The following is a 22,150-nucleotide window of genomic DNA, read 5'->3' on the forward strand; positions in this document are numbered from 1 at the left end:
TAGTAACCCTCTCATAAAGGAGAGTCACAACGTTCAGCAATTGGGTACAATTTCGATACATATTTCAATGTTTTGCTGCGTTTAATATATAATATAAACGATGGTTATAACCTTCTCTGCAGTCTTCACCCATCCACCCTGGCTCACACCCGGAAACACATGTCCCTCGTACGTGATCACATGGCGAGTCTCCCGCACACTTCCTGTCGGTACACGAGTTGCTGCAGCTCTGTCCATAGCTTCCACTTGAGCATGCTGTGGAGGAATAACAAAGAGTATATTACAAAGCGTCTATTGCTAAGAAGTGTTATGTTTATTACTTGTCTTAATGATCACATCTTTAATGTTATCTAACTCCTCTATAAACAATATGTAGTTTGTGCCATCGCCATGGATCGGGTAAAACAGGATAGCATCAGCGGTAATGTGTTTTAAATGGTTATTTTTCAAATGTATGATCAAACCGTTTCCCAATGCCCTCAAAGGAAAACCGTAAGCGGGCAACAGCACATCATAAAATGGTTAAATAATATTTAACAGTGTTTGAACATAGCTGTCATGAACATAATACAAAAGGTATTATTTCAGTTTTTCAAGCAAAAAGGATGAATCCCTATCGTACTTGTTCTGATTATAAGCCAGAATGTATCATTCTAAATGTATCTCAGATGTTCTTCATTTTTTGTTCTTAAACGATGTTTCGTGACCTTGATGTTATTTGTTTGCGATACGTTTTATGTTAAACTTCAGGCTTACATTTTTCTTTAACGACTAAACGTATCTGAAAAGCATGTAAACCGATTTTGTCCAAATGTTGGTCATGTATGTAGACTTAGAACCACATATTCAAGGTCTCAGGAAATAATTAATCTAATATGACATAACACCATATTGCGTGTTATGTTACTGCCTTTGCAGTCAATGTAGGGACTAGGCTACCAAAACGAAATAGATTGAAACACCCATCTATCTGTCTTTACATCGGCAGAGGACCTAAAATATAGCCAAGCAGAGTTTTAACAGTTTAGTTAGTTTGAACGTCTATCACTGAAAACATGTGTGCTTTCTATTGCAAAATGACCCTTAAATTTGGAACTTAGTCTGCCAATCATAGTCTGGACAATCGTCTCTGAAGTCAACAGGAGAAGGGATATGTTGTTTTACGTTTCCACGCAAAAGACAGAAATCCTAGTGTATTTATTGGGACAAGTTTTATCAAATAAATATAAGCGACAAAACCCTTCTCATATTCATAAGAAACCTCTGCCGAAAACAGAGTAATTATATGATTCCGATTATATCACGAGCAAGTGTTCAACTGTTCAAACTCCAGTGTAATTGTTCAGAATAGCGCTATTCGCCTACCTTTTTACGTTATGCCTATTGAATTGAACTTGTCTGTGATGATGAATGATGTTGAGAGCTTGTGCACAACAGAAACTAAAATGACTTTATGCTGAATGCTGAATGGTCAATAATCTTTGATTGAAATTTGGGCACTTGGTATTTTAAAATAAATCACTTTCTGATTTTGACAAAATTAAACTTAAAATTTAATGTGCATGGAGACCTTAATGAAGTTTCACAAAACAAATGCATTTGGTCACAAGATTTTGTGACCCTTTCAATTACCTTTGTCCTTTAAAGATCTTCTTCATAACCTCTGGTAATAACACGTTGAGATTGTGTAGATGCAATGTCTATGTACATCATAATGTAATCAAACTTATTTATTAATCACATTGTTTCGCGGTCATATTTGATTCATATTTCTATGACTAGTAAGTTAGAAGTATGTACATGTAACGGCTAGTTGGACCTTAATGCAGTGAGATAAAACTATAACAGCTGTCGGTCACGCGCCTATATTGACTTGAAGAGATCAATTATAATCAATACACATTTATCAATTAGGTTAGCTAGCTACAAGGGTGGTTCTGGTTCGTACACCTTCAACTGTCATATGATTTTGTTTGAACCGGAAGTGACGCCATTATATCTTGAATGTCCATAATATGATATAAAGTGAGCTGGAGACCTGGGAATTTTGATTAGTAGGCCACATATTCCTACTCTCATTAAAAATATGTTGTAGTTGGGGTTTTTTTTAACTAGAAGTGGCATCGTAAGTGTCCACAATTTTGTTACAATGTGAACTTGAGACATGGTTTAATATCCATGTTGGCATACATGGATGTCAACTCGAATGGTCTCACTTTTGGTTATACATAAAAAGAAACTCGGAACGAAACATGTCTATTACTTAAACTCCATTGCTACTTCTGGCGTGATTAAGGCAATTCCAGCTTCGGTCGGTTTCATGATTCTTTCTCAATTTGTAACAGAGATATTAGTACTTCTGGTGCATTACAACTAAAACCCAAGTCCTATGTCTCTGGTTCACAATGTAAAAAAGGTCTTAGTACTTCCGATTTTGTGGAACTCCCTTGCAGTTTCTGAAAACACTACACTAAAACTTTAAAACACGAAGCTCTAGCTTCGCAACTTTGTCATTGCAGCACTCTCTAAGCCCGTCTCAACAAAGATGTTATATCTTAGTAATAACATTTCCGGCTAGTAAAAACCCATCCCACTTCACCAGAGGACCACAACTCTAAGTTCTACATCAATCTGCACCTATACCAAATGTCTATACAACTTCTGTTTTTTAGATACCACTGCCGATAAATCCAAACAGATCCATTAAGCATTCATAACGCAAAGAAATACACTTGTTTTCCATTTGAAAGAAAGTTACATCATATTTAAATATATACAGAGACATAAAATGCACCCTGAAAATCTTGAATTGTGGCTGCCAAGCCATATGATTTATGACCAAAGGCAAAGACGAAGGGAGCTAACACTTGCCAGATTTGACAGTTACTGGTTGATGTGTTGACGTGGAAAAGGGTAAACTATGTCGGTTTATGTAATATTATCTGAATTATCTGTCCCGAGAACAATGAGTCCATTTGTGTATGCAATACATCCTTATAGTCTACACACACAGGACGCAGTTGAACAGAAATAAGGATTACTGGTTGTTACTCTGGAACTGCTGGAACACAGCGTAATATGAATACGTTTGATAACAATGAGATACATTTATAAACAAGAATTGATCAAGAAGTCCTCAACTACATTTAAAAAAGAGAGATTACAACTGTTCCCAAAAAGGATGGGTCAAACTCTACAAGTTTTGCTAAGAAAGTAATTAACTCTTGTTGTAATTAGAGGACTATGACACCAGATATCACTGTTTACAGAACTGGACCGACCTTATTTTTGAAATCTGTGAGGCGAGAAGGGGTGTGTGGCGTGGACTTGGAGACTAGATATTTAAGAAAAAATAGAAATTTTACATATAAAAGTGACAATATGAGCCTAATTGTTCTTAAAGCCACTTGCAACATTACCCAAACTGCGTGGTATGTTGCACATAATATACATCACTAGTATGTTTTATTTAGATTCGACTATTTACAGGTAGAACATAGTTACGTGCGTTATTAAACATGTTCAAGATCAAGATTGTTTGCAGTGCAGTACAGTAGATTTAATGGATGCTCTTTCAAAAGTTCCAACCTGGTTTGTCATACATGAGTCTTACTTGTATGATCACACACTTTTAAGATTAATATGTTGAGCTGGGTGTTTGCGGAATGATTCATTGCCATGTTGCCATAACGTAGCTGTGGTGTTGCTGACTACTATACATTTTACTAACATATACCAATTCATCAATCACGTTTTGTTAAAAGCAATGACGTGACAATAGTCCAGGACTCCTAATCCCGAGGAATCAATGTTCTGGGCAAGGGAGAAGTGTCCGACTGGTCTACAGTCTCCAGGACACACACCACTGACTGAATCTCCTCACCTGTATCACACCTGTCTCCCTGCCACCCTGGTCTACAGTCTCCAGGACACACACCACAGACTGAATCTCCTCACCTGTATCACACCTGTCTCCCTGCCACCCTGGTCTAAAGTCTCCAGGACACACACCACTGACTGAATCTCCTCACCTGTATCACATCTCTCTCCCTGCCACCCTGGTCTACAGTATCCTGGACACACACCACTGACTGGGTCACACGTTGCTTGGAGGCAATGGCAGAACTGAGTGCAGCTATCGCCGAAGACTCCTGGGCTACAAACTTGAAATAAGATGATAGTGAATAGTATTGCTTCCAATGGCTGTATTAACAATCTTATCAGTTAGCTTAACAGTACCAAATATGATATATTATCAAACATGAGAAGGAAATCAATAACGATTTTTGTTGGGTCTTTACTATTTCGTTTTACAGCTTGTTTAAATTAGATGTAGCTGGGTGTGTTGGAGGGTGTTACTGTACATTAAATTACATAAAGAATGTAGGCCATCCGCCTATGTTCACTAATTAGAATGTTTCAATACGACAGCGTACCATTTTTATGTAGCTATATTATATTGTCTGCTCTGACGTCAAAACACGAGGGAGTTGTCTAATGTACAAAGAGAAAACGGCATAACTGCGCTATGTTTAACTGTAAGCCATTGTAAATCCGCATGCGTCATGTCCGTGGTAAACATTTGCTATGGCTCACGACGATACGTTCTATTTTATTTTCGATCCTGTGTACCTAAACAGTTCCCATACAGCTATCGACATTGATTTAGATTATCATCTAAAATGTCCTGAAGACATAAGTTGGTAATGATAAAGTGATGAAATCGGATACGTTAAGGACAGAAAGTAAGGTTTTCTCAACACTCATACTGAAGCAGTGAAAATACAAATATTCAATTCACGATTGAAACAGTAAACCACTTCATGAAATGAATGTGTTGTGTACTGATTCAACCGCACACCAAAGAAAGTAAAAAATATGTACAACGATGTTGATGTTGACAGTAGGTTTTTCCTTGATGCAGGGATTGCATACATGCATACACGAGTCATGTAAGTTGAATAATCAGAATCAATCTGCGCCATTTGTTTTTATATTACCGTTGATACTACGTAGAAAGGAAGAACGGTACCATCGCCGGTCACGTACTTTTTAACATGGTCCAAAATGGTCGTTTGGATCAGATTTTGTACGGCATTTCGAAAACGAATATACAATTACTGGAGACTCTTAAGGATTATCATTGGTGCTTGGATAAAGAGCAGACATCAGATACTTTTGAACTTCCTATGAAGCTATCCGTTATTCGAATAAATAATTAAATTGAGAATGAAGAATTTGCAAAATGCGCAAAAAGGCGATTTTTTGCTGTACATTATTTCGTTTATTGCACATATACTTTGCCTAAAATAATTGTTAATGGTATAAGAGATACTTTCCCGCAGAAACTGTGACGTGTATTTGTGTGCGTGAAACGGATTAAGGACATAATCTCATCCAGCCAAATTCTCCGGTGTAGTCACACAGCCTACCGTTACGAATAAAACTATGAAATGTATAACCTAGAGAATGCAAATGACATCTTTTAAAACTTGCTACAGGTTTATTCTACGTACTTACCTTTCATTGGTCCTATTTTGAGTGGTGACACTTAGGTTTCCGAAAAGCAGAAGTTGCCGACGTAAATCGGAGTAGCCATTTTTTGTTTGAAAATAACGTGTAAATATGCTATCAACAATTATCCGTACCATAAATCTCCACCTCACACAGATTTAGCACTGTGCTGTGTGTGATGGTGAAGTATCTCCCTGTGCCACCACACGGCACGTCGTACACGCTGTTGTTTGTTTTAGCTGTGTCAGAGGGGAAGGTGTAGCAGTTGACGCCGGGCGTGGGGCTGCTGGAGTTACTCAGGGAGAGGACAGCAGTCCTGATCCGCTCAATATCTAAAACAGGCAATGAAATAAATGACATACTGACGAAGGGTGACAATGTGTTTCTTTAACAATGACAACTAGCATATCAAAGTGATTCAGTTCACCTATCATCTTTTTGCTAAACATGTGTGAACGTCAAATAAGACCATGTGACCACATTTAGTAAAAATGTGTAGGAAACATTTAAAAATATTTTTGATCAGCATGCAGTGTGCGAGCTTAGCCTCAGTTTTGTAATTGATATCTTTTCCCGTAAGAACCAAGCTTCGTTCTCAAGTGCGACCTACAAACAGTAAATAGAGTTTGCTAGCAGATGACATGTTCACTCTCTAGTCTCTGTCAACTGGATAAACAGAGGTTTCTACTAAAATAACTGTGTTTATGTACTTTTATTAGTTTTTCATGTTACGAAATATATTCACTGAATATTAATGCTTTCACCTGGGTGATAAGGTGTATTCATTTCATGATGAGGACCATCTTTGATAAAAAATGTTCCCAACTCTATGCATACCTGACAGGGACTACATGGGCTACCATAATTATACGATGTCTTACATTTTTTCTCAGGAGGAATACCATCATTCCAGCTTTTGTTTTTATTTTCTTTCTGACTTTTTGGATGCCATAATGCACATACATTCACAAGATGCAAAATTCTACGAGAGTTTAAACTTTCTACACAATAGTAATGCATACACAAGCCTTATTGGTAAAAATGTACTCTTGATATTTTTCACTTCAAAGTTCATTAGTTTTAGAGGTATCAGAATTCCAATATGTTCATACCTTTCTTGACAAATCTCCAGTGGTGCAGTTGGAAGTTGCGTCATGATAAATAGTTAGTTAGAGACTGGTATTCCAAGTGAGTGCCAAGAAAATAACACTTGAAACACACCATTTAGCCACGATTGAGCATAAAAGATGCAATAGCCAAGGCATAATCGAAAAGTAATCGTCCACCACAACAGTAACAGTAGTATACTGCTACAGCAGACGATAGGTTTGAGCCAATCATTTTACTGATAGAGGTCACGTGACTAAGACCTTGACTTCTTCCGGTGCTGTGAAGGGTTACTATTCCTAATTAAAACTAACAAACAAATACATATTTGAGATTTAAGTTCTGATTTATTAAGCGCAAATGTCTGTTCAGTGTGATAACATTGACAAACTATGTCCAGCTTAAGACAGAAAGAACCAAATGTCAAACACCGCAACCTGTAAACCATCAGTTTAGAACCCTGACACACAAATTAGACCCGCAATGACATATCAGTCAACATAAATTTAAACAAATGGTGTTAAACTGCCCTAAAGTAACATATCTGTCACTGAAATGTGAAGCTATCAGTAATGTGCCAGATATATTTATGTTTCTGGCCGCTCTGTGTGGGACTTCTTGGTCACTGCGAGGGGGAAAGTGGGGACTGTCTTTTATCCAATTAAAACATGTTTACAACTGTAGCTCCTCCTATTTTAAGTTGGATATAGGAAGCTTAGTGATCAGTGATTGCAGGAAAGATAAGAATTGGCCCCTCCTCCCCTTAAAATAAATGGAACCCATATTTTTGTGAATGACTTCTACCCTGTGAGAGAATATTTTGAGGTCACGTGACTTCAATAAACATGTTCTCACAACTTTTACAGAGCATGGACGGGTAATATTTTGGTATTATGTTGATAAATTGACATATGTGGAAATGGGAAATATATGAAAACATTACATGTTCAAATAGGATTTGTAAAAAAAGGTTTATATGAGGTTGGTGTAGAGCACAGGATTTTTCACTTCCTGTGACAGAGGTTGTGATGTCACTATGGGGATTTTAGCATTGAATCTATTTATAACCTGCGTGAAAGCGAGGCTTGGTTTTCATCTAGGGCTGAGCTCGCACACTGATGTACTAACATATTTTGTGACGCCTCAACGTAATATCCAAAAAAATCAAATAACAATGTCCGAACTGATACATACGTCCTACCCGGTTGTATATCCTGACGTCATGTATCCTGTACTGCTGTCCCAGGTCCACTGTCCACATAGCTCTTTGATTAAAAGTAGAGTGAAAACAGGAGTTGCCGGACACATACTGGTCCCGGTTCCCATCTACAACTTTGTCTGCAGTCCAGCTGTCCTTTGCGTAGTTAGTTATGGACGAAGTTGCTGTCTTGTTGAAGGCGACGTTCCCTTGTACCAAAATAAAAACGAATATAAATTTACTTTCACATTGTTATTCATTATGAGGGAAAAGTACGTGTTTTAACTCCCTAGGAATTTAATCTTGGTGGATCCGACAGACCGTATTTCCATAGATACATGTATGGGATACACGTACCAGGCCTTTCCCAGAATGGGTTGTATTGTCCCGAAGTTATACAGGTTACATAATTTTGGGCATATAATTATTTGAAAAGGTTAACTTCAAAGAAGAGAATCTGTCCACGAGAAAGAGAAAATTACGGGAAATCATTCATTAGTTTTTATATTTACTATGTCCATAAACATGACGTATTTTTCGATTGGTATTGAGTATTGATGCACAGAAAGTTCAAAATTGAAGCCCCCATCTTCATTTGATAAACTAATCAGGGGGACATCAAAGTAACAGATATAAAACGAACCAGAACAACATTCGATCTAGCTTATCGAAAATGGCATTGTGATCATGTTCAACTCGTACGCTTACAGATACCACATACATGTATGCGATGTCGGCGAAATGTAACATTTGTTGAAGACAGTGAAGTTGCGCTGGAGAGGCTTTGTTCGAAAATAGCCGGAAAGATGAAATAGTGAAGATGCATAGCTGGTCTTAAATAACGCAAGATACGAAAATATACGGAAGTTACGTTTGTAAAGGGCTATCCAAGTTTTGACTAAACTTAGTATCTTATAAATAGTATTTTCAAGCTCAATATACGAATCATGTGCAAGAATGTTATGCAGAGTGTCTGTTTGATTATGTTTTGTCTCTGAATTTTCTATCGATTTTGTACGTGAGGCAATATGTCGTCCGGAAGACTAAGTTTAGTTTTAAAAGTATGTGAAATAGCAATAGCTGATACTCGGTGCAAAAATGATGTTTGTTTGCCATTTGCGACGGTACTTCTAGCCACTGGTGCCTTAAAAATACCAAAATGTATTGACAAGAGGGTGGTATCCGGGAGGTCATTATCTGCTGATTGGATTATTCATCATTCGGGAGCGATTCAGAAGGGGTGATGGTCTGATAACGCCCGCAGTTCGTAAACATATCTCCTTTCAAATCTAATCTTGTGACAGGAAAAACACCTTTCTGACAGGTTTGCCCATTCCCACCAAACCATCCAGGATCACATGCACCGCTGCAGACTCCGGTTGTCTGGTTACAGGTCGGAGTACAGTGACAGGAGTAGCTACAGGTGTCTCCGAACCTTCCTATCGGGCAGCTGATACCTGAAAAATGTAAAACAAAGGTTGGAATCAGGTTAATGTTCCCGCAATGCTCTTCAAGACCCATTACCCATAAACACATGTTCAAATGTAAGCATGGATCAGTCAAATACTTCATACAGCCAGATAGGGTGGTCGGGTAGCCTAGTAGTTAAAGCGTTCGCTCGTTAAGCCGAAGACCCAGGTTCGATTCCCGACAATGGATTTACGTACGTTTCACACAACTGAACAGATTGAAAGTGATTAAATTATTCATGAATCTTTCAGATTTACATGAGTCCACGATAGAGCTGATAACTTCAGATATAATTTGACAACAGATGAAGTATCTTATTTACTTAAAAGGGCAGAAAATACAGCCGTAAATACAGCATTCGTTAGCATCGATGCTAGTGTAAAATATATCACTGAAGCCTTTCGAAGGAACAAAGATTTGGTTTCATTGGAAAGTTATCAACGCATCCAGAATCAGTATAATGAAACACATTGACAAAAGAAAGTTGAATAATATGAAATAAAACAGGAACATAGCAAACATTCATAATTCAAAAGTATTTTGGTCAACTCTTAAAAAGCTAGGGACAACTCCACACAGTCATAATAATATTAGTATCGAAAATTGGTATATTCACTTTAAAAAGTTACCAGCTCATGATGACAGTGATCATGCCCTTTTTCTGGATTTGCAGACGACAATATAACATATGATGATATCGAATTTCCACGAGACATCCTCGAGACTCCGATAACGAGTGATGAAATAAGAGAAAGCATTAAAAATGGTAAATCAGCTGGATATGACAAACTCATATCAGAGTTTTTTAAACATGCTACAGATATCCTTGTACCATATCTATAGTTGATTTTAATATTATGCTGGAAACATCATATCTTTCTAAAGACTGGGCACTTGGTATAATCGCCCCTCTCCATAAACAGGGTTTAGTGAATGATACAAATAAACATCAAGGCATTGTGTTATCAAGCATTTTTAGCAAAGTGTTCATATATATCATTAACAAAAGGTAAGTATACTTGGCTGATGCTTATGAAAAAGAACCAAGCAAAGAAGGGTGGTAAAGTATACGCATTTATTTTACAGATTTCTCTAAAGCTTTTGATTCTGTTAGCAGAAAAAAAATATGGTCACGTTTCAAAGCACATGGTCGTATCAGTAAAATTGATAGTTAACGTGTTGTATGCATCAGAATGTAAAGGTTTGTGTGCGAAATAACGGTACTGTGTCTGACACATTTGAAAGCAAAATTGGCGTTAAGCATGGGTACATTTTAAGTCAGTTTTTGTTCACCTTCTTTATCAATGAATTAGCTCAACAAATTCAGTAGAACTGTTCTGATGGCATCCAACTTCACCCGGAAACTATACAGTTATTTCTTCTTTTGTTTGCCGATGATGTAGTAAAGTTTTCAAGCTACAAAATTGATTAATCAGCTGGAATGTTATTGCAAAGAATGGAATTTATCTGTCAACAAGAATAAGACAAAAGGTATTGTTTTTAAAAATGGTGGTACACTGGCTAGAAGGAAGAAATGGTTTTATCACCAATGTTGTATCGTTCTATAAGTTCTCAGGTGTATAGTTTACAAATATATTGTCATGGAAGAGGCATGCTAACACAGCTGCAGTACAAACTAAGAACATCCTTATTGCAATTCTTCAACATGTGAAATTAAGCCCAATTTTGTTATATGGAGCAGAGGTTTGGGAATTAGAAATGATTGATGTTATGAGTTGAATCCACGAAATCCGTGAAAATGTATTTAACATGTGATAGGATCTTCAACGTTTATAACTTTTTTCCTCTTCTTGAAATGTCTCAAGCTCAGTAATCCTGACGTCTAACACATAGCATTCGCGACCTGAGTGTCTTGGCTCTTGATGAGTTCATGCCATGTGGGGATGCTATTCATACATTAATATTGTCCCCACGACTAAAATGCATGTGATTAGCTGGATGTTAACACATTTCATGTGTGGGTCTCCTCAACGATTGAGAAACAACATTCGTAAATAAAATGTACACACATCCACACCTTTTGAATTAAATGAACGTTTGCTAACTTAATAGTGTTAAGTATTGCTAATATTATGTTTTCATTATGATTCTAATAACACAATAAAATACATTGCTCGGACCGTTCGGCAGATCTGCCGACCGAGGTTTCAAGATTTAGATTACTATTGCATACAACAATTGTAACAACACTTGAACGAATATTTAGACCATACACAAAGTTTGAAAAGTCAAAAAGTATTTCCGTTTTGTCTGACACCTTTTATTTGGCGACATTTAATTGAAGATTAATTTTTAATTAGGAAAACCTAGTTTATAAATATATTTTCTGAACAGTGCAATTGTCAATCATACAAGTGTCTAAAATGTGTTCGAGCAATTAAAATAGGAAAATATAGCAGAAAAACAGAATATGTGTTTCACTTAGTATATCTAGAACTATTGATACTCACATTGATGAGACCCGTGAAGATTCCGGGGTAGAATAGGTCTTCGGCAACCCTTGCTTGCTGTAAAAGCTGACTATGCTTGTTGTAAAAGGCGACTAACGGGATCGGATGGCTCGCTGACTTGGTTGATGCAAATCATCGATCCGAATTGTGTGGATCGATGCTCATGTAATAATCACTGGATTGTCTGGTCAAGACTCTATTATTTACAGACCGCCGTCATATAGCTGTAATATTGCTGAGTACGGCGTTAAACAACCAACCAACCAACCAACCACATTGATGAACGACATGGTCTGGTCTGTCTACCGGTACTATTTAAAAACAAACCCATATGTATATGATTTAATACAACATGCAACCTCGAAATCCTGTCATTATGGAGCAAGAGTTGTGTATGCATGGGTACCCGAGAGGGAATGAGTACGAAATTGCACCTTCCGCCGCAATCAACTTTACCTCACTTTACGTGCTTTGCTCTTGTTTCTTATTTATGAATGATTATTACGTAATTAATTTACAAACCATTTAATATAAACTGTATACTGTACACAGAAAAACAGGAAATTTACAATATAAGTAAATGGGCGAATGATTGATATGTTATAGGTCGATACTTTCAGTCACGCACTACAGTTAACAGGTTAACGTTACCAAGGCAATATTACCAACTAAATCCTGAAAGATACATCAGTAATCTAGGAACTGACTTCTGCGAAGTGGATTTACACCAGTTTTTACTTTTGTCACTCAATAAATGCAAGAACTTAATTGAGGTCATTTCTGTTAAAAAAATAATAACAACTTTCACAGAATTCTTATTAACACTTTAATCGTCTTATGAAACTTGGTGTCTTGGTACCTGTGGATGAACCAACAGATTGGGTCAGCTCATTAGTGATAGTACTAAAGAAATCAGGGGAAATTAGAATTTGTACTGACCCTAAGTGCTTACACAAGACCAAATAGCGTCCATTCCAATTTGGAATGATCGTTGGATTTCTTTGGAAAGATCGCTCATTCCAACATTTCCAAAGCTTGGAAAGATCGATCTTTCCAAAAAATCCAAAATTGGAATGGCAACATTTCCAAGCATATTTCCAAAATTGGAAATGTTTGGAATGGCTTGGAATGGTTTGGAATGGTTTGGAATGGTTTGGAAATATGGTTAGAAGGAAAAAGTTAAAATATGTTTTATCAGTAATTTGGACAATAACAACAGTTATTTATTGAGTTTAAACTATATAATAATATATTTATCTCAAACATTCACTACTTGTCTGTGTAGCGAGGGGCTTTTACAGTCTCAGTCCCTAAGGTGGGAGAGAGACCCGCACTTGACTCGACAAGACCCTAATAGGTCTCAAGATTAAGTATTCGGCTGGATGGCAGCTGCCATTTAATGACAAAACAGACGGTCGTCTAGACGGCTCACATGTAAGTGCGCCGACATGTGCCTAAGATCATAGAATGGACAATCTTTAGTAACATCTAATTGATTGTTGTCTCAGGCCAGAGCTGTGAATAATTCTGTTCATTGAACAATTGGAATTCAGGAAGTTATCAATAATTGTTTTATTTAACATGTTTACGACATAATATTATGACATCAGGACGTACTACAGACAGAACCATATATTTTAAAATCAGTTTGCAATCAGTTTAAACTCTTTAACCGCGGGAAACGAACACTGAATTATTTATGAATGCTTCAATAGAATACAAAACATGTTTTTGTTATCCTTATTACAAACAAAAAATAATAATTCCAAACCGACAGATTTCAGATAACCTGAAATTACGCTTCGTGAACAAGTCGGGCGTCCTTATAGACGTGTATTTATGTCATATAATGAGAGACTATGATTTCCAAGTCCCGATTATCATGTCAATGATATATCAGTTTTACCACATGTGCACAGACCGCCTATACTTTTGCATAACTATTCTCAAGTGAAAGTCCTATCCTCTTATCAAATATTCTGTGAGAGTAATCATCATTAATATAAGAAAACTCATTCTCATCAAAGAATACAGAACAAATGACTCAGATGCATACATTTATTACCATGCTTCATTCATCACGAAGCAGATTTACATAATTTGTGAACAGCCCTTGAACTGTGATTATGAATTTTACCATTGTCCATATTAACATAATAATATATACATATATACAAAACAGGTCAAGTTTGGAATTTTGAAATATGCCATAAAAGGTAGGGGGGGGGGGGATTCCGTCAAACAACTGTCAAACCATTTATTGCCATGTACGTACTTGCACACAGGGAGGTCAGCGCTGTCTGGGGCTCCAGGTAAATAAACATCGTGGTTTTATGACGGGAGATCAGACGAACCGTGAACCAGAGGCATGCGACGTAATTACACCAGGGTATTGTCTCTTGAACTGGCTAATTGACTTCATATAATTGGTAAATATATTCGTTTTGACTACCGTGATTCATGCGCATCCCGGCTCATTAAGTGGGCTCCAGGCCATAAAAACAAAACCACAAAAAACGCCCCAAACTAATACAACAGATAAAAGCGCCAACAATCTACGTAAACTAGGTAAAGACATAGAAATAGTTTGGATCCCTGCCCACGTTGGGGTGTTTGGCAACGAACATGTAGACAAAGCAGCCAAATCAGCACTAAAATTAGAAGAAGTAAGCATCCCAAGCATCAACCTACCAAAATAAAAAAAAAGAAGTTAAAAGTATCTCAAAGGAAAATAGCGGCAAAATAACAATCAGAAATATGATTGCAAACTAAAACGCCACTCAAAAAAACATATCCATCATAAAACCAAAAACATTGACAGAGTAATAACCAAACTACAAACAGGCCACACTAAGTTAAGCTCTCACCTACACCTAATTAAAAAAAACACCAAACCGGTAAATACCCCCACTGCAACTTAAAAAGAACGCCCGAACACGTATTATTCCCGTGTGACATTTACATTTAGAGCGCCCTATTCAATACTTTATGGAACACATTACCAGCAACACAGACCAAACAACACTCCAATCCTCACTAAATTGCAACAATCACATGACTGTACTGAACCCCCTACATGACTTTAAACCTTTGACACAGACACATTTCAACAGTTCAACCTGGCCACTAATTAGGAACCATTATTGTAAAGTTCGGTAAGAAATACCTGAAAAGTCGTAAACTCTTGTCATAGGTGTAGATGAGGCAACTGGACCGCTTCCTAATCTATTCTTTTTTCCATTTTCTTCCCTTTGTCTCAAGATTTTGTTCTTGCGCTTGACTGGACTCTACGATGAGACCAAATACAAAATTAAAATGTTTCCACAATATGGTTATGCGGTAAAACTTGAATTCGTCAAACACTTGTTTTCGACACTAGCAGCAGATGATGTAAACGGGTGATATAAGTGTTAACACATTTAGTAAAACAATCCCTGACAATATGAATATTACATATATAACTGACAGATGTATAACAGATAGTGCACAATGTTCAAGTTTATAATATATTACAACACCGATTTCATTAACATTACTGAAATCAGACCACTTTGACAATGAAATCGTTAATTGATTCAAGAAAGGTATAGACTGGCAGAAACTGAAGCAAAGCGATAGTGGCATGTAGAGCTATGTCTCGTCAGGCCAATGAGGCCGCGTGATCTAAGGAGCGTGAACAACATGGATGCCGCGTTTCGGCCGTACCGAACAGTCAAGCTGCGATCTCGGAGCTGCTCGTCCGATTGAAACCAATTGCAAGCGGAGACAAAATTATCTCCCTTACCCAAACATGATCGTTGCTCAAATCTATCTTGAGTAAATCATGAAATTAATGCGAGCATGACATGTATGCGAAAAATGCGACCGTCATTCCCTCTGATTATTTTTTTATGTTTCATTTCATCATGATAAAACAGTTAGTCACTTATAAGGTTACCAGGTTGAACATAAAAACGATCGTTAACAAAAACGACCAAATTTATTCTCTCATCACTCAGCCTAACAGTGATATAGCTGCACATAAAACGTTCAAGTGCGCTAAAGTATTACACATGGTGGGTGGAGGACCAGGGGCACTTTGAGTTTGACAGGTGCCATCAACTGGTCAAGTAACATCACGGTTTGTATATTCACGTTGATTGGACAGTCTAGGCTGGCGCCAACTAATCATGACGGCGTCTTCAGAACAGAACAGGACTTTATTTATTTAGTCTTCAGATCACTTGTTGTTACTTGAATAAAACTGATATGCATACAGATTTTATTGTTTATGATTTTTTTCCCATGACTTTTTTTCCTAACCTACTCTATGATTTTTTTCAATATTTTTGTCTCGTTCACCTTGGCGATATTCCTTTTGGGTCAACACTATGATGATACAATTCAGTTCATACAGACACGCATTCAGTCTACTAATAAAACATTTATGTTACTCTATTACAAGAGATCAGCGTATAGTTTCCTGGGACATGAAGAAACCGAAATAAATGATACAACATTACTTAACTGTCTCACCGTATTTCCTTTTTACAAAATGTTATTCATTTACATTAGAATATAGTTACTGCGTACATTATTGTAAGAGGAAAGATGTTAGACTTAGTATAGATATTTAGTTTTCGGTTCACCTTTTCCCTATTCTGTATCGTTATATTATTTCCGAATGAAATATTGTTTAAATCAAAAATTGTTAACTTCCCCGGATAATCAGTGAATAATCTATTCACTATTTCAATTAATACCTGGTAATTGGTGGCAAATTCCGACGATGTGTCACTCTTGTCCTCCTCGTCGATCTGGTATTCGGATCCTTAAATTGAACATGATAAATATGTTGTAAGTATATAATGCATTGCTTACCTTGAATCTAAAATGCGAATCAGTATTTTGCGATTGACTAGCATGTGTTTCAAACAATATGTAAGTGAAATGGGATTGCTTGGTTTTAGCGTGTTTGTAGGGATATGGTCACACATCTGAATACTTAGTTTGGTAGTTTGGGTAAGAAGCATAGTTAAGCCTTTGTCCTATCGAATGATGATAACTGTTCGGTTTTCTTATAACATAAAACGCAGGTAGAATAATTACAATTGAAGAGATACTGATTATAAATTCAGAGGAAAACATGTAGTTTGCATGGTGGAACTAGATTTAGTCAGAACAATCTACTCAAAATGCCAGCCAAATAGAGGAATGATGTTAATAAACTCTATTTCAAGAGCCTGAATTCATATTAATATAAATAATTCATATATCAATTATTTGTCTTAAGTTATTAAGAAAATATCCAAATGACAAATAACCCAAAATATTGTAGTAGGTGACTGTAGTAATTAATAATTACGTTTACGATTTGAGAGAAATAAACATACACGCCGTGGTTCCCGTGCACAAATGCCGATGTCATAGAGAATTGGCTAAGTTTCATTGCAAATAAATCGCACACGTATCACTACCCATCATAGAAAATAACAAACTCATGCGGCAGTAACGCGTGTTACCTATGCATATTGTCAAATCAGTGTGAAAGCGGCAGACAGTCAAATTAAGCGGCGCCATACTGTCTATGGTTATTCTCAATGTTTATCAATAAACATGTGGTAATGTCCTCTTTAAATTGGCGTTGAGTCATCGTTAGTCAAGCCTTGACAAGACATTTACAGTGATAACAGGTGTCAATCATTCCGCTAGACATTCCAAGGCGGCAATTATCTTCGATCTTGAACTAGGGCCCGGTATGTGCGACATGTTATTGACAATCTATACTTTTTTGTGGTTTCTGCCAAACCGTCATTGGGCATATACTATTCCAAATTAAAAAGGCTGTTTTTGATATTTTTACCAACGTTTTATAGTGCCATTTGTCAAACATGTGAACTGAGAACTGAGCCGCGCAAACAATCTCATCAAGTGTATAATATGTCCATGTTAAAAAGGGGATTCAAACTGTAGTTACAAATTGTTTAAACGAAATAACACATATGCAGCTTCTTAATAAAAGATAGTTAGAGTTTCCGTGGCACTGCATGTTTGCAGAATAAATTACTTTTCATAGGCGATACAAAATCAAAATCTTCAGTTTTATTGTGACACTGCTTGTAGATATCACAAATAATCTTTGTTTATCAACATTGTTGTATTGGAGGTTTTTTAATAGTCGTATACCCGGGTGTCGCATTGTGCAGTTTTAGCAATGTACGGGGATCAAAAATCTAATAGATAACAACTAACGTTATACTATGTACATGCATACGGTAAAGCGATACGTTATTTTAGAACATATTTTAGAAATAATTGTCTTCTGTGTCAAAGGTTCTCACTATAACACTGCAGTTCACAACGAAGTGTGCTTTCTGCGACAGAGATAATAAAAGATGGTAGATGTAAATTGTTAGGTCCGTTCACAACTCTATATCGAACGTCTTATGTTAATAGAGTAGTCATTACATTTCTATATTCATGTATATGGCACTAAACGATTCCTTTACAATGTATGTATATTTGTCAGATATGAGCAATATCTCAGAAAGGGAAAACATTTCATAATCTTATGTGTGATGTTTTGCATAATATAATAATATCGAACGATAATGTATCTCCTCTATATGGTGATTTACACAGAAATAAACCGATGTCTTTACATAAATAAATATGTAGATATTTGGTCTTACCTGAGCTTTCTCCTGACTCTGACCAAATTCCATGCAGTGATGCCTCTTCCATTGCAAAAAGTCGATCCAAGATAATGAACAGCCTTTTTTCAACGCGTTTCAAACGTAACTGGCCATCAGACGTCTAAGTATATATGCATTTTGGATTTTTTAAACGGAAGTGAGAATTTGTATAATGTGGACGTCTCTGCCCAATACTAAAATGTTTTCACAATTCAGTTGAACGTTGAGTCGCAACGCACAGTTCATAAACGGCACCTTTCTTCTCACGATAAGATAATCTTATTGAAGGATTAACATATTGGCGCACATGTTTGGATCAGTGATTGTGATTTAAACAAAGCAGATTCTTCTAAAAACATCATGGTTTGCCTAGGTCACAGCCAGCAAAAGCGTTTACAAAATATAATATATTAGTTCAAATATTACTAATGAGGCCCTCTATTGTAGAAACGATCTTTGTTCTACGACAATCGTCAGTCGGTATGGGAAAACAAAATATTTGTTTATTTATTCAAATTTCATAGGCAATGTCATATGATTATAGACAAGGAAGATAAGAAAATAAATATAAAGAGTAGCCACTTTACATTTCAGTTAAATTTGCTCATGATTTGGTCTTTTCGTGGTAAATAGTGCCAAAATATAATATGCAGCTACCAGTAATTGTATCTACAATGATATAACTCAATCTGTTTTTCTCATCATTATTGCAGTGAATTGTCGTATGAAAGGCGTATGGCCTTTCTGAATAAAAACTGTTAAATTTAAACCAGACAAAACAGGTGAAAACTAGAATCTTTGAAAAGAGAAACAAGGGTAGTATTTTGATAGGGGTTTCACTGAAAAAATTAAGTTCACAGCGAAGCATTCTTGCTTAGTCTGTTCCTACAAATAGAACAGAAGGCTATAAGGACCAACCGTATTCCGTTATATATGTTGCTTCTGTTTCATCGTTTCATACATTGTCCTTTCATCATGCCGGGTTACTATCTTTAGATACAAAAAAATCACCCCAAAAAGCTATTTTTATTCATTTAAAACAACAACAAGGAAAAGATTTATTAAAGGTAACAGTAAGTGTTATCTGAAATATTTATATTCTATTATCCCCTTTATTTGGAGTGGGAGTGTCACATCATCATTCAACATCGGCTTCACAAATGGGATGTGCCCGACGGGTACAAACACAAAACAAGATATGGTAAATAATCTAACTGAATATTATGTAAAAACTAGAGGTGAGTTTTAAGATAATAAGTTAAGGATTACTTCAGATACTAAAATGAGTTGTTTCTTTCGTTTATTTAACGTCTGCTTCACAGAAAGTGAATTTTATTTAAAAAAGGTAAGTAAAAACTAAATGAATAAAATATAATGTTGTTTGTATAAAAGCACTGAAAGATGGCGTCAGTTTGGAATGAAGACTATTGCACACCATGGAATTAACTTCTCGCGCGTAACATATCACGTGACTGCTCGCTATGTCACGTGGTAGGTCATTGGTGCTATATGACACGTTCTCCTCAGCGGCAGAGTATACCCTGATTGGTATGCTTCAACAATCATCACATTCCTGTGTTTGCCCAGCTGCCTGCTCAAGTTGCCATTCATCGTAGATTAAGAAACTGGTCAAGTTTCTGGAGAGGGCCGGATTAACAACTGAATAAGTAAGTAATCATTTTACTTCTCCCATGTAGATGTTATGTTGCGTAGAAGATATTGATTAATGAAAGCTGAAAACAATGTCTTGTTTGACGATATGATGTAGATTAGATGGCAATGCGTTACATGTAAACAGCTTTTCTTTGCGATTTTTCAAACAGATTTGGAAGTTGCTTTCATACCATACGAAACTACTGTCTAAGTTGTCGAAAGTGAATGTGAGTCGAGAGTATGTTAATTTCTGAAATGTCTCAGTACAACTCCGGCTATACCACTCCCAGATAAAATATTTAATTAGTTTAGTGTCCTTGATACCATTTCACGACTGCGAGGTAGGTTTTTCATAACGAGAATACGACATTGGGTATGTCCGTAGTTGACGAGAACGTCTTTTGAACTATGATATATTAAAAATATCATAGTCGTACATAGACGGCACAATTTCACCAATAGCGAGAACCAATAAAGACTTATGCGTAAAATGTTATGATAAGATACACGTGAGGGTAATCGGAATTCAAAAGATGAATATGTTGACAATCTTCAGATAACCGTCACTTTAGAAAGTGTGAAATTCAAATATCATTCTTCCATAATGAAAGCTCTCACTCTAGAAAGAGATAAAACTGCCAACCATTAATTGCCGACCTGAGCATTATGCCAAATCTTTTCTTCTTGATACAGGGAAATTATAAAACTGTAACTAGTTCGCAACCAGTTATTGTAGATCTTAACTTTACTGTAATTTCCATGCACTAAAACAGAATTGGATCCGTTGTGTTCATCAAGCATTCAGATATAAATCTTATACATGACCAGTTACATAACTAAACCCGAGTCTGAGGCGAGCATGCACTAGAGAAATATTGAACTGTAGAATGGGGTATTGATTATATTTCGAAAACTTACCGTTTTAATGTCTGTTAATTCGTTTAGGGTTCTGTTAGATAATAGAGTGACGCCTCTTGACTCGTTTTTAGTTATCTTACTACAAATAAATGTGAACGGTTCATATATGAATACAGTGTCAATATACTTCTTGTTCCAATAAGAGTGATGTTGGAAACACTATATACGACTCACTATGACAAATCCAATGACTATTTATCTATAAGTATTCTGGCAACTTCAACAATAGATCGTGTTATTTTGGAAACAAAACTACTTTGTTTTTAATTGAGAGAATATATAATTATGTGAACATAGTGAGAATTGCGTATGAACTCTTTGCTTTCAACGATGATAATATGAAAGGGGTGGGATTTTGTACAAGAACGCCACGAAACAAACGACAGTTGAAAGCAACAAACGCAGCATTAAAAACCTTTCATACTAGATTTATATGTGAAATTAAGCATTATTTCGCGGTCCATAACCAATTTAATTGCATTTCACACCGAAATATTAATTATTCATTATTTGTTAAGTCCACTTAGATTTGATGGTATAAATGTTCGAAGTATTTTACCGACTGATGTTATATTGATACTTTCGTACGAGACAACTTACACTCCTTTGATACCTCTGATTCAGTTTGACTGACCACATCAGAATCCAGAACAGGCTAACATCATGGTAGAACCAATATGATTAACCTAAAAGTGTATGGATTCACGTTTTTATTGTTATCGTATAAGGACGTGACGAAGCTATGGCTTGAGCATTACATCAATTTTTATTTAATGAATTATTGCTTTTTGAAAGGCTGTATAAGTTTATCATTATATAACTGGCACAGAAACTCGATCTCTGTAAACACTATCACCATGAATACGTATTTGGTCGCAAGTGTTTATTGTATGGAATGACATTAAGATGTGGCATGTGACTTTATTGCATTTAAACCAAACCTTTCGTCCAGTTCTTCGTCAGTAAATTGTACCTGCATATTCTGCTATAGAAATAGTAAACCATAGAAATAGTGCTTACTAGTTTTTAACATGTATATTTAAGACAGTGGCATCCTTACACTGCAAACACGAAAACGTCGGTTTTTTCCGTATATGGTCATTGGACGGAAAAACGACGTTATTTGGACGTTTTCAAACCATCGT

The 22,150-nt window shown here is 36.3% G+C and overlaps 1 protein-coding gene across 9 annotated transcripts in view; it reads right to left on the reverse strand.

The window, feature by feature from the left end:
- The window catches only part of LOC124134433 (multiple epidermal growth factor-like domains protein 10), a 66,985-nt gene that overhangs the window by 31,678 nt on the left and 13,157 nt on the right, over positions 1-22,150 (reverse strand). For 7 of the 9 annotated variants that reach the window (XM_048381087.1, XM_048381083.1, XM_048381085.1 and 4 more), the window contains exons 2-6: positions 9,133-9,276; positions 7,816-8,028; positions 5,649-5,846; positions 4,032-4,163; positions 112-255 (exon numbers count right to left, since the gene is read on the reverse strand). In XM_048381087.1, the coding sequence (XP_048237044.1) occupies positions 112-255; positions 4,032-4,163; positions 5,649-5,846; positions 7,816-8,028; positions 9,133-9,276 (831 nt within the window). Of the gene's footprint in view, positions 1-111; positions 256-4,031; positions 4,164-5,648; positions 5,847-7,815; positions 8,029-9,132; positions 9,277-22,150 lie in introns of those variants that run through there. The other 2 variants (XM_048381084.1, XR_007217969.1) reach the window with 2 other exon arrangements.

This window comes from Haliotis rufescens, unplaced genomic scaffold, assembly GCF_023055435.1.
Source record: "Haliotis rufescens isolate VD_foot unplaced genomic scaffold, xgHalRufe1.0.p SCAF_35, whole genome shotgun sequence".
Lineage (NCBI taxonomy): Eukaryota > Metazoa > Mollusca > Gastropoda > Lepetellida > Haliotidae > Haliotis > Haliotis rufescens.